This window comes from Schistocerca nitens, chromosome 1 (genome assembly GCF_023898315.1).
Source record: "Schistocerca nitens isolate TAMUIC-IGC-003100 chromosome 1, iqSchNite1.1, whole genome shotgun sequence".
Classification (NCBI taxonomy): Eukaryota; Metazoa; Arthropoda; class Insecta; order Orthoptera; family Acrididae; genus Schistocerca; species Schistocerca nitens.
The window spans coordinates 1,144,960,349-1,144,974,635 of NC_064614.1; the positions used below are offsets into that span (position 1 = coordinate 1,144,960,349).

The 14,287-nt window shown below is 39.1% G+C and overlaps 1 protein-coding gene across 1 annotated transcript in view; it reads left to right on the forward strand.

The window, feature by feature from the left end:
* Positions 1-14,287, forward strand: part of LOC126199695 (uncharacterized) — a 130,889-nt gene that overhangs the window by 20,776 nt on the left and 95,826 nt on the right. Inside the window, exon 2 of the mRNA XM_049936625.1 lies at positions 4,606-4,824. Coding sequence (XP_049792582.1) covers positions 4,606-4,824 — 219 coding nt within the window. The remainder of the gene's footprint in view (positions 1-4,605; positions 4,825-14,287) is intronic.

The following is a 14,287-nucleotide window of genomic DNA, read 5'->3' on the forward strand; positions in this document are numbered from 1 at the left end:
AGGTCCTGTACCGGCCTTTCTGGATACAGAAAATGTTCTACTGCTGCTCTGGCCAGCACATTCTCCAGATCTCTCACCAATTGAAAATGTCTGGTCAATGGTGGCCGAGCAACTGGTTCATCACAATACGCCAGTCACTACTCTTGATGAACTTTGGTATCGTGTTGAAGCTGCATGGGCAGCTGTACCTGTACATCCAAGCTCTGTTTGACTCAATGCCCACGCGTATCAAGGCCGTTATTATGGCCAGAGGTGGTTGTTCTGGGTACTGATTCCTCAGGATCTATGCACCCAAATTGCGTGAAAATGTACTCTCATGTCAGTTCTAGTATAATATATTTGTCCAATGAATACCCGTTTACCATCTGCATTTCTTCTTGGTGTAGCAATTTTAATGGCCAGTAGTGTATATAAAATTGCATATTAAGAAATTTTAGTGACATAAGGGGCTAGGATACTGATGAAGTCTGTTGCATTATTTATGGCAAGTCAAAATGGAACCAAAGCATGGATTAACAATTTACAAAGCTCATCCCAACATGTTCTGACATTAAGAGCATCTCCCATTGTGCTGGCCTAAAGACAAATATGTTGGCTTATTTTGCATATTTTCAATTCTTGCCACCTTTCGGATTATCATTTGGGCAGTGCACCTAAAATAAATAATAATAGCCCTAACCCTAATAACAGGGCTATAAATGATGAGTTACACATAGTAAATGTATTTAGTAAAATGTAGTAGGAATTATAGGGAAAAAAATTGAAGAGAAAAATCGCAGCTGTATGTTGGAAAAGTAACTCTCATAAAATTCAATTTTATGAATGTATCACCATCTTCTCCTTCTGAAATTAAGAAACTCGTATGTTCTTCCAAAAATGAAAGATTGCAACTCAGAAATCAAACCACATATATTTATGGATATTTCTTTAATTAGTTTGCAGTCGGAAGTACCTGCTGTAAAAAATTAAAAAAAAAGATCCAACTCTCAAAATCATTTACTCTTCCAAGGAATAAATAATGCATTTCATGGTTTGGCCTCTTGTTCCCACAAGCACATCTGGTTTTAATGGTATCTCCAATAGAGTAGTAAAGATTTGTTCCCATATAATAAGCCCGGTTTTATCTGAAATATGTAATGTATCACTAATTCAAGGCAATTTTCATGAGAGACTCAAATATACCATCGTTAAACCTATATTTAAGAAAGGTGATAAGAGAGATGTCAATAACTACCAACCTCTTTCACTCCTGACATCATTTTCCAAAATTTTGAGAAGGTGATAGATTCTAGAATATTTCACCTTAGCAACAGTAGTATCCCCAATAAGTCAGAGTTTTGGTTTCAGAAGAGTTGCTCTTCTGAGAATGGCAGTTACATGTTCACTCATCAAATTTTACAACCATTAAATAATAAAATAGTGCTAGTTGATATTTTCTGTGTTCTATCTAAGTCATTTTCCTGTGTGATCACAGTATTCTCCTCGATAAATTGAAGTTTTATGGGATTGATGGTACTGCCAACCAATTAATGATGTCATAGCTGATGAAAAAAAGTTAAGTTGTACTTAATAATTCAACCAATGAAATGATCGTATGGCATTGTTAGACAGGAGGTCCCATGCGGGGGAGTTCGGCCGCTGTATTGCAAGTCCTTTTTAGTTGACGCCACATCGGCGACTTGAGTCAATGATGATGAAGGACACACAATACCCAGTCCCCTGCTTGGAATCGAACCCGGGCCCCCTGTGTGGTGGGTGGTAATGCTACAGCTACGCTACGGAGGCAGACATCCAACGGATATAGTCTAGGGACGTAAATCTGACTGGGGAGAAATCATGTATGGGGTTCCCTAAGGCTCACGTTAGGTCCATTATTGTTCCTCGTATGTTTAAATTATATTCCGTCTAATATATAACAAGCATATTTATTTCATTTTGCAGATAACAATAGTTATGTCAGTAATCCAAACATATGTACAGAAACAGAAGAAATGGTAAACAATATTCTTAAAAGTATGTTTGACTGGTTTGATGCGAATGGTCTCGCCTTCAATTTTCAAAAGACTCAACACATTCACTTCTGGACATCCAGACATTTTACAAGGTTATAAATGTAGCACATGGTGAGAAAATAATAAATAGGGTGGAAACTTCAAAATTCTTAAGTGTCCATATTGATGAGAAGAATTTAAAGTGGAGAAAGCACATTTCGAAAAACTTAGTTCAGCCACATTTGCACTTAGAATCATTGCAAATTTTTGGGAAGAGTCTAATCAGTAAGTTTGTCATATTTTGTATATTTTTATTCAGTAATGTTCTGGGGTAACTCACCTTTAAGAAGGAAAGTTTTTGTTGCTCAAAAAAGGACTATGTGGTGCTCACCAATGATCACCTGGTAGACATCTCTTTAAGGAGTTGCGCATTCGGACTACAACTTCACAGTATGTTTATTCCCTCATGGAGTTTGCTGTAAGTAATCCACTAAAGTTGAAAAGGAACAGTGATGTACATAATCCCTATACCAGAAGGAAAAATGACATTCTTTACTTCACATTAAGGTTGTCTTTAGCACAGAAAGGTGTACATAGTGCTGCAGTTAAAAGTTTTTGATTACTTACCCTACGATATAAAATGTCTGACAGACAGCAAAGTACAATTTGAAAACAAACAGAAAAAGTTTCTCCTTGACAGCTACTCCTATTCCACAGAAGAATTTTTGTTATTGCAATGTGTAAAAGGTGATGGGTATCATTACTAACTCACATCTGTGTCTTTTATATATTAAAACAAATAGTCTTATAAATGTTCAGCATGTAGTCATATTTAGATTAATTTGCAATGTGAATGTAAAATGACTTGTTCTACACATTGTGAAAAATGATTCATGGAACATGAAACTCACTAAGTATTTATTCAGCAGAAGTGAGCAGTAAGCGTATCATGATTATTCCTTAATGGTTTTTATTGCCAATGATAAAATTCAGTTCTGGCAGAACACAATCACAGTACAAAAGTAGTTTACTTGTAGACTTCGCGTTCTTGTCTGGAATTCAGAGGGGGGGGGGGGTTATGTAATTTTGTGCCAATGTACTCAACAAGCTCACATCTATCATGAAGTAGGAAATTGGAAATCCCAACCATTTCTGAGGAAAGTTGAAAAATTCCTCATTAACCACACTTCCTATAAATTATTTGAATATCTACAAGATTCAAGTACTGAATAATTTTGTTAGCTTTGTGACAAGTATTACTGTTTGTTGTAAAGCTGCATGATACAAAGTAATGTGCTGTAAACAGGACTTAGTATTTACTGGTGTAGGTAACTATTTTCCTTGAAAAATACAAACAAGTAAATATTAAGTTAACAGTAGCAGACAAACAGTTGAGAAGGCAGCAGCTTTTTCAAAATGGCAGCTCTCTTTCTGATGTACTTAATTAAATTTAGCTGGCATAATTGTGGATAGGATTAAGCATTGTAGAGATATTTTATTGTTAATAGTACACAAATTAAGTTTCTACCAGTTACTTGTTTTTTATTGCTGTATACTTCAACTTGTTCTACATCCCTAAAGGTTCTCCTTCTTGATGGGATGAATGAAATACAACAAATGAATGAATGGACTCTAGTTTGACATTGAGTTCACCTTATTTCAACCACTGCTGTATTTTTATACAGAAGTCAAGATATTTAGTGTGGTTAAATGTGTGTAATGGTTGCAGCTTGTATTACGTAAAAGTGAAGGAAATTTATTCATTCATGCATTCATTCAGGGATCGTTTTACAGTGATTATGCTAGATACTCCATACTTGTGGCACCTGTGTGGTGATGTTTGAATCAACTTTTGTAAATGCTATGCTAAGTAATAGTTGGCAATTATGGAAAATAGCTGCCAAGGTAAATGGATGTGGCGTTCTGAAAAATCAGTTGCATTACTTGATGTCAGTGAGGGATTAATATTGCAGATCTCGTGAAGTATGTCACCATACGAGATGGTGCTGTGGTTAAGGTGTCAGAGGAGCAGAGTTAAAATCCTCATCCATTGATTTAAATCTCTTCCAACAGTCCTGAAGGAAAGTACCAATGAAATTTATTAGGAAAAGCTGTGACTGATTTCCTTACCCATCCTCGTTAAGTTTGAACTTTTGCTATGTCTTTAATTGATGAATGGTATTTTAGACCATAATATGTCTTTCTGTTTTGGACCCAGACATTGAACATTAATGGCACCAAAACTTGTAACGCCTCAACTACGTGAGATGATAACATAACTGGTCACATCTTTGAGAAACATTTTTTACTATTTGTTTAACTTCAGTTTTACTTTTTATTGTCAAATGTACAAGTATAGTAGAGAGGAAATCAAAACTTGATTTTTTTCCCCCTCTTCAGAAATCTCATTGATATGTGTACTTCTGCAGTTATTATTGTAGATGTGTCAGCTCATTTACTGCTATGACATAAAATCATCATTTAATAATAAAGCCATAGTTTATTTATTTGACTGCATTTCTATTTTTCTGGTCTTAAATACTGCATTGCTCTCAAGAAAAACTAAAATGTATATGCTGTTAAACCTAATACTGTTTTTTTCTTTTTGTTCCAGAAACAGGGTCAGGATTATATATTTCATTGCATTTATCTCTTTGTTATACAATGAGTATCTCAGTTACACAATGCACAGATATGTTCTCTGGCCAAATCTTACCTGTGAGAGATCTCACGAGTGTGTCAGCATTCTCTTTGTTGCTGATCCACAAATTATTGGTGAACAATTTGAGATGCCATTTCCTATTGGGACCTTAGCTCGGTGGGACTGTGACAGGTAATGCAGAAATGGATTTATTTGTATAGACTTACATATTTGCGTGCATATATTATCAAGTGCTTATAAAAAAACTGTTATGTATGTACTAGCTGTTGTGGTACAAATATGGACGCCTATATTGGACAGGAATTTACAGATTAAAATTAGACACAAATACAGCACTATGGAAAGGATAGATTGCTACTCACCACATAGAGGAGGTATCGAGTTGCAGACAGCCACAAGGAAACATTTAAGAAAACCAATACTAATCAATTGTAGCTAACAAAACATCGATAAAAGCTGACAGTTATGAGAAATATTGGATGGTTATTGTGTCAAGCCTGAATATTCTGTTAGAGGATATACGAATATTCTGTTAGATGATATACATTGTAAAATACTGTTTGCCTATATTTTATGATTTATGGCAATTTTAAATCTATTTTCCAGAGCCAGTGCTGCAGAATGTCATTGGTTCTAAGACCCACAGTACTTCAATTGCCCTGTCATTGGTTCTAAGACCCACAGTACTTCAGTTGCCCACTTCTTACTTACCAACTTCCATATTTTCACTGCTTCTTTTCTTTTCTATATTGCACTGTCTGGCAGTGTCATCCTTGACCTATAGTTCTGGCTGATTTTTCTGCTTAATCTTGAAGTAGATCCAGTTCCTCCTCCTCGCCATGTAAACAATCTTCCAATTCTGAAATCTAGCACTTTTATCATTTCATGTTTTGTAAGTTTACTCTGCTATATGGAAAGTAGCTGTTACTTGTGTTAAGTTACAAATGCTGTAACAATATGCCACTGGAATAGTCTCTACATCCTCTCTATTTTTTTCCAAAACTAGTAACAGTTTTGTGACTTTCTCTGTTTTGTGTTTTGCAACACTTACAGACTTTACAGTGTACAGAGCGTAAACACTAAATGGAACAGTAACTAATTTTATATCTGTAACTGTAGTGATTTACAAGTTACAGGTATCATGCTCATTACTTTTGGACATGTAACGAAATTGATAAAAGGGAATACAGTCTCAGCATGTGTCACCATATAAGAGATTTTGACAATAGATTTCTGCCAGCAGCCTTTTTAATAAGGAAAAAACTCTACAAAGAAAGGCGATGACAGTTCTCTCCACAGTCACCATTAAGATATTTTTATTCACATGAACAGTTTCAGGATCTTTTTCTCAATGTTTCAGTGATCATTGTATTGTATTGTTAAAATTTATATATGAAAGTGCTATAGTGCATTGGAACTACACTCCTGGAAATTGAAAAAAGAACACATTGACACCGGTGTGTCAGACCCACCATACTTGCTCCGGACACTGCGAGAGGGCTGTACAAGCAATGATCACACGCACGCCACAGCGGACACACCAGGAACCGCGGTGTTGGCCGTCGAATGGCGCTAGCTGCGCAGCATTTGTGCACCGCCGCCGTCAGTGTCAGCCAGTTTGCCGTGGCATACGGAGCTCCATCGCAGTCTTTAACACTGGTAGCATGCCGCGACAGCGTGGACGTGAACTGTATGTGCAGTTGACCGACTTTGAGCGAGGGCGTATAGTGGGCATGCGGGAGGCCGGGTGGACGTACCGTCGAATTGCTCAACACGTGGGGCGTGAGTTCTCCACAGTACATCGATGTTGTCGCCAGTGGTCGGCGGAAGGTGCACGTGCCCGTCGACCTGGGACCGGACCGCAGCGACGCACGGATGCACGCCAAGACCGTAGGATCCTACGCAGTGCCGTAGGGGACCGCACCGCCACTTCCCAGCAAATTAGGGACACTGTTGCTCCTGGGGTATCGGCGAGGACCATTCGCAACCGTCTCCATGAAGCTGGGCTACGGTCCCGCACACCGTTAGGCCGTCTTCCGCTCACGCCCCAACATCGTGCAGCCCGCCTCCAGTGGTGTCGCGACAGGCGTGAATGGAGGGACGAATGGAGACGTGTTGTCTTCAGCGATGAGAGTCGCTTCTGCCTTGGTGCCAATGATGGTCGTATGCGTGTTTGGCGCCGTGCAGGTGAGCGCCACAATCAGGACTGCATACGACCGAGGCACACAGGGCCAACACCCGGCATCATGGTGTGGGGAGCGATCTCCTACACTGGCCGTACACCACTGGTGATCGTCGAGGGGACACTGAATAGTGCACGGTACATCCAAACCGTCATCGAACCCATCGTTCTACCATTCCTAGACCGGCAAGGGAACTTGCTGTTCCAACAGGACAATGCACGTCCGCATGTATCCCGTGCCACCCAACGTGCTCTAGAAGGTGTAAGTCAACTACCCTGGCCAGCAAGATCTCCGGATCTGTCCCCCATTGAGCATGTTTGGGAGTGGATGAAGCGTCGTCTCACGCGGTCTGCACGTCCAGCACGAACGCTGGTCCAACTGAGGCGCCAGGTGGAAATGGCATGGCAAGCCGTTCCACAGGACTACATCCAGCATCTCTACGATCGTCTCCATGGGAGAATAGCAGCCTGCATTGCTGCGAAAGGTGGATATACACTGTAATAGTGCCGACATTGTGCATGCTCTGTTGCCTGTGTCTATGTGCCTGTGGTTCTGTCAGTGTGATCATGTGATGTATCTGACCCCAGGAATGTGTCAATAAAGTTTCCCCTTCCTGGGACAATGAATTCACGGTGTTCTTATTTCAATTTCCAGGAGTGTACATCAGAGTGGTACTGTGCAGTGGAACATGCTTTTTGTGCTTAATTAATAAAATTCTGTAAGTTAAAACAAATTGTATCTCCATCCTTTCATGAAACTTTGTTGGAGATGATCAAAACTGTAAAGTATCAAATGAGACATGGTTAACTTAGTAATCCGTCAAGTACAGTTGCCGATTTGTATATTTAGCTTTTCACTTCGCACTAAAAAATATATGATATATAAGTTATGGCAGCTGTCATTTTTTTGGTAGTATACACTTCAAAGCACAGCTCTGTGACTGATTCATCGAGTTCCTACTTAAAGAAATATTTATCTGTGAAACATTATAGTTAATTTAAATATGAAGAGATGCACGAAAGTTGCATTGAAAGCATTTCCAAGGCTCAAGTGAAGCAAGTAACAAGTGCAAATACAGGACTGAAAAAGACAAGAGATACTGGGTGTTGAGAAGAGAAGAGGGAGGAAGGGAGGGAGGAAGGAAGGGAATTGTATGAGAAATCTGGAAGTTTATACTTCAGTGAGGAAATTGAAGCTATTGAGTGAAGAAGATGGAATTGTACTCATATGGGTTGGAGAGGGGCAGTACTAGGAAGGGATGCAGAGACAGATGGAGGGCAAGTACTAATGGAAGCTGAGTACAGTAACATTGTGGGACTCTTGGATCTATAGGAGTTCCACCTGCAAAAAATGTATGTAGGTAGCTGTTTGGACAAATGGCTTGTTGATTTGTGGCCTAGCCCATTAGGTGTGATCTGATTACTGTGAAGTTCATAAATTTCCCAAAAACATTTTGCACCATATGCACATCTATGAATGTGTGTGGGCTCAATTCAAGAGCAGAGAATTAAAAATAAGACTTGGGGGATGGGGAGAACAACTGAATTGTGATATAAAACAAAACAATAACCAAAATAAGGGCAGGCTCTTCAAAAGTGCACATCTGCGAAATCAAAATCTGCTGCTGAATAATATGCAGTATCAACACTGTTGCACCCCATGAATTGTGTCATTGTGGGATTCATCGTGGCATGGTGTCTGCAACGTGAATGAGACATTGCTGATCAAGCCTGCCCCACTGGTGGTGGCCCTGGGGAGGGCTCTTGCAATGACACTTTGCAGGTTCCAATTGCACCCAGGCATGTTTAATTGTGTTCACGTCAGCAGATAGCACAGTTCATTCCATTCATTTGTTTCTTTTCTCCTGGTGGAAGGCATTCACAAGGTAAGTGCAGTGTGCTCGTGCATTATGATTTTCAATTCATCACTAAAACATTGACTTAAGGGGTAGACAGTAGGCTGGGAGATTCTACCTCAGTACTGCACAGCCCTCAAAGTATGACAGACCCATCTCCTAATTGAACCTGTTGATTATGTGTCTGAGATGTGCACTGGTACCTGGCACCACCCACATGCTTCTGTGATGATAATCAGACTAATCCTGCACTCACTGATGACTAAATTCAGCACCATTGATCCAGATTCCATTACAGAAGTTTTCTTGTGCAACTTCATTGCACATCACAATGTAGGGTTTGTACTGTTGTTTGTAATGTAGGCCTAAAGGATTAATTTATTGTGTGGAGATGACTGCATACAGTCCAACTTCACACAGCTCTCCCAACTGCCTCCAAAAAGTCAGCATACAGTTGAGTTGCATCTTCCTTGGCGTACCTACAAGCCATTATTTATAAAAAGTGGTCATCAGCTTGTTATTATTGACTGCAGGTAACCATTACAACACAGATCTTCAGTGTTCTCCCCATAGTGGTTGAATGTTTGAATGACACGTATGTGGTGTATACTAATTGTACTGGAAATATCAAGTGCTGACAACCCTTCTTGTTGTGAAGTGAAAATATATTCAGAGCCGAAGCTTGAAATGTCCATCAAGGCATGTTGACTGACTGACGTTGTACACGAGCGGCATTGTATTGTTTTTGATTGGAGACATGGTGCAGTCTACTGAAGTACATTGAAAGCACAGGTTTACTTTTATAATTATTACAAAGGTGTGGCTACATATCAGATCCATGTGAGTAAAATAATATATAAAGTGGTTTCTGATAAAGAACAGTAATTACACAAGTAATGAGGGTGCTGCAAAAAAATTTTTAAGCAAGGTATATGACCTGCCTGGCTTCACAGATGCCCTGGACTAGTATAGGACATAGTTGATGGATGCATGGGGTGCAATGAATGCACTTTCATCTTTCTATAAGGCATAAGGATGAGTTCAGTGCAGAATATGGTTCTGTTTTAGTGTTGTAGAATAGTCATGGGAAATAAGAGAGAGATTATTTTTTACTTGTTAGTAAGTTTGTGGAGGGAGTTAGGAATACAAGAGGATATGATATGGGTGAAAATGGGATTACTATACATGAGAAGTTATTGTTAGTGATCAGTGTGTTTAAAATGGACAAAGGTTGTTATGCACCTCTTCTGAGAGGTGGGTATCAACATCCAAGAAGGCGGGTCACTGAGCAGAAGAATTTACACTGAGGTGACAGAAGTAATGGGATACCTCCTCATATCATGTTGGACCTCCCTTTGCCCGGTGTAGATCAGCAACTCAACGAGGCGTAGGCCCAACAAGTCTTTGGAAGCCTGCAGAAACATCGAACCGTACTGTCTCCATAGCCGTCCATAATTGTGGAAGGGTTGCCAGTGCAGGATTCCATTGTTGTTTTCTACAAATGGTCACCAGGTAGCTGAATATAACCATTTCCAGTCAATGATCAGTTCAGTTAGACCAGAGGACCCAGTCCATTCCATATAAATGCAGCCCACACCATTATGGAGTCACCATCAGCTTGCACATTGCTTTGTTGATGACTTGGGTCCAAGGCTTCGTGTGGTGCTTCGTGTGGTATGTGCCACATTCAAACCCTACAATCAGCAGTTACTGTCTGAAATTGGGACTCATTTGACCAGACCACGATTTTCCAGTCGTCTAGGGTCTAACCAATATGGTCAAGAGCCCAGGAGAGTCGCTGCAGGTGATGTGTGTTAGCTGAGGCACTCGCATCAGTCATCTGCTGCCATAGCCCATTAATGCCAAATTTTGCCACACTGTCATACCGGATGTGTTTGTCGAATGTCATCACACATTGATTTATATGGATATTTCACACAGTGTTGCTTGTTGTTAACACTAACAACTCTACACAAACGCTGCTGCTTGTGGTCGTTAAATGCATGGTCAGCCTGTGCATTGTCTGTGGTGAGAGGTAATGCCTAAAATGTAATATTCTCGAAGCACTCTTGACACTGTGGATCTCAGAATATTGAATTCTCTAACAATTTCCAAAATGGAATGCCCCATGTGTCCAGCTTCATCTGCCATTCCATGTTCAAAGTACATTAATTCCCGTCATGCGGCCATAATCATGTTGGAAGCTTTTTCACATGAACCTCCTGAGTCACAGCTGTCACTTGTCCTCACAGTTCTGCCAATGCACTGCCCTTTTATACTTTGCGTATGCGATAATACCACCATCTATATATGTGCATATTGTTTTCCCACGACCTTTATCATCTCAGTATATAGTTTAATAGTTTAAAAGGAAAGTGTTGTCATTTCAGAAAAATGAGGGCAGCACCTCTTGCCCTTGACTACAGTTGTGATTATGCTACCAGTGAATCTAACCTGAGTGAATCGCTTAGGATTTTATGTGCGTAGGAAAGTTTCATTTTTGCTTTTCATACACAGGCTAGCATAGATGTGTACTATGCAAGTGCCCAAGACATAGCACAGATTTGTGTAATAATATAGCATTTCAAAGAATAGTACTTGTGCTGGAAGATGTAGTTGCTTAAGTTCGTGAAGAAGGACATACCAGGTGCAGCGTTGGCAGTACATTGGAAAACGTCACGATTAGCGACAGTAAGGCCTTGGGAATGGGTCGTATGGGTTATAAGGTGCCAGGATTCATAGTGACAAGCAGATATCCAAACTTTTATGGGATGGAAACCATGGAAAGACAGTGGAGGAAGTAACAAGAACTCTTCATGTAGCCAGGTAACCTATGGGTGATGGCCTGAAAGTACTAATCCAGGAGGATTGAGAACCTTATGCTACTGCCTTTTCACAGCTTCTAACCCATTATCTCCTTACACACTCGTGGACAATCTCCCATACACTGTGATTTATTTCTAAATTATGACATTTAACAGAAAACTATTTCCACCAGTTTGATGTTGTAATGAAGTTATTCAGTAGAAAGGTGAAGCGATAGTAGTACTAGTTGTGATAGTCATGGTGGTGTGGTAATAGTCGTAGTGTTGTTGTTTTGTTGTTGTTGGTGGTGGTAGTGAAACTGAGCTCTGAAAATTACAATGGAAGTGAATAAAAATACTAATTATGAAGATAGTTGGTTCATCTTGTCATTTAAGTAACTGTTCTGCAATATTAATAACTTGCATAGTGTATTGGACATAGTATGTGTATAACATTAATTTCATTTGTTTATATCCCTCTTGGAGTTAGTTTTCACAAACTTTAGTGTATTTATTGATGCAAGATGTTAATTCTGCAAGCAAGTGTCCTTCAGCATAGTATTTATAACAACAGTACCGCATAAACTGAAGTAAATCACATTGAATGAATATTTCTGAGCGACATGTTTCATACTTTTGAGACTTGAGGCAAAGTCTCAAGGCATGACATTTTAATTCATTATGTCTGTCTGCTGGTCCTATTTGCACTAAATTTTGCAGTCAGTATACACATATGCTGTTGAATATACCTGCAAGATTATATCATTGTCCAAGACTCAGTTCATGAGATGACATCTGTGGCCATGGACCAGTGCCCAAATGTGACTTGGGCCCATCACTGAAAGTGTTTACCTCTCAGTAACACTTTACAAGTTGAGAAATGAGCTCTGTGTTGTGGGTCCCCACTGATTTTCTGAATGTTGCTCTATTCGTTGGAACGATGAAAGATTAATCTGGTACCCAGAAAGTGCGGTAGTCGTGGCACCGAAGTCCATTCTAACTGTCTATAAACTTGATTCACATCAGCCAATCTCAGTGTGTACTTGTGGCAACTTGACAAATGATGTATCATGTCACACATTTTGTGTGTGATAAAGGTTTTTGAAACAGGTCTGCATTTGACCATGTTGATAGCACAAAACTTTTGATGTCGTAACTGCAAAGAGAGGATCACAAAAAAATTATGTGGGGACAAACAGTTGGGAAAAGTAGCAAGTGGGTTAAAGTGTTATTAAAATGCATTAGGATCTCTTCTCTTCTTTATTTTTGTTAATGATGTAAGGTGCAGTTCTCAGAATTCTAAAAAATATTGTATGTGGATGATATGTATCTTGTATGCAAACACAAAGCCTATGACAGTCCAGAGGTACTGTACAACAGAGTTGCAATGAAATAGTTCAGTATGTCAAAGGAAGTCATCTAAATGTAAATGCTACAAAAATTGCAATAATAGTATTTAACCCTCAAAAGTAAAAAAGAAAAACTGGATAACATTTTTTGGAATCACAATCCAGGACAATCTAAGTCAGTGCATGCATATATATCTCTTAATGTGTAAACTATGTAAAAACATATTTGCCATAAACATGACCAGCAAACATTTTAAAGATATGCATGTGCTAAACTGCATAGCATTCATTATTCTCATTGAATCTGAAGTGTAAGATAGAAGTATGGGGAGCAACAATACAAGCAAGTCTACGCACTCTACTAATATCTATATTGCAGAAAAAACCTGCTAGAATTACTTGTGGTGCTAATCTCAGATAATCATGTCGTAACTTGCTTCCAAAAGCAGGTGTGCTTACCATTAAAAGTGCATATATCTTTAAAGTAATATTGCTTGTGAAAAAAATGAAGCCAAATTTAAACTGTGAACTAAACCAGGCTATTAGGCAAGAATCAAAGTACCTTGTTAATAGCCACAGGAAAGCATTATATGAAAAATATGCACTTCATGCTGGACTGAATCAAGCCAGTGCCCTCCCAGAATATTTTGCAGCCCTTCGTACTGCAAAATTAAAAGACCAGCTTTAAAAATTTTTGACAGAAATTTAAATTTATTTTCTAAAGGCCTTTAGGAAACAGGGATAGAAATGTTCTACTTCATAAGTATTTCAGGCTCATAGTATTAATTTGCAAACAAACTAATGATTATAAAAGATTTAATACTGTTTCTCATATAATAACAAATGTAAAATGTGTTAAATCTAAAATTTATTGTTAAACTCAAAATTTTAGGAAAAAAATTGTAAAATTGAATATTCTTACTATAGTGTGTGATGTATTTGAAAATGGAATAAGTAAGTGAATATTTGGTTGTCGTATCTAACGACTTATGACAATAAGTCACTTTAGTTTGGAAGTAAAAAAAAACAATGTAACTTCCAAAAGGTATTTCCTGTACACTGAGACTCTTCTCACGTAAACCGTTGAACGGGCACACCTACACACCTATATATAAAGTGCGCCAAACACAAGTAACATTGAAACTTCCTGGCAGATTAAAACTCGGGACCTTTGCCTTTCATGGGCAAGTGCATTACCAACTGAGCTACCCTAGCACGACTCATGACCCGCCCCCACAGCTTCAATTCTGCCAGTACCTCACCTCCTACCTTCCAAACTTCACAGAAGCTCTTCTGCGAACCTACCAGAACTAACACTCCTGGAAGAAAGGAGTAGAGCACTTGCCTGCGAAAGGCAAAGGTCCCGAGTTAATCTGCCAGGAAGTTTCACATCGGCGCACACTCTGCTGCAGAGTGAAAATCTTATTCTGACAAGTAACATTG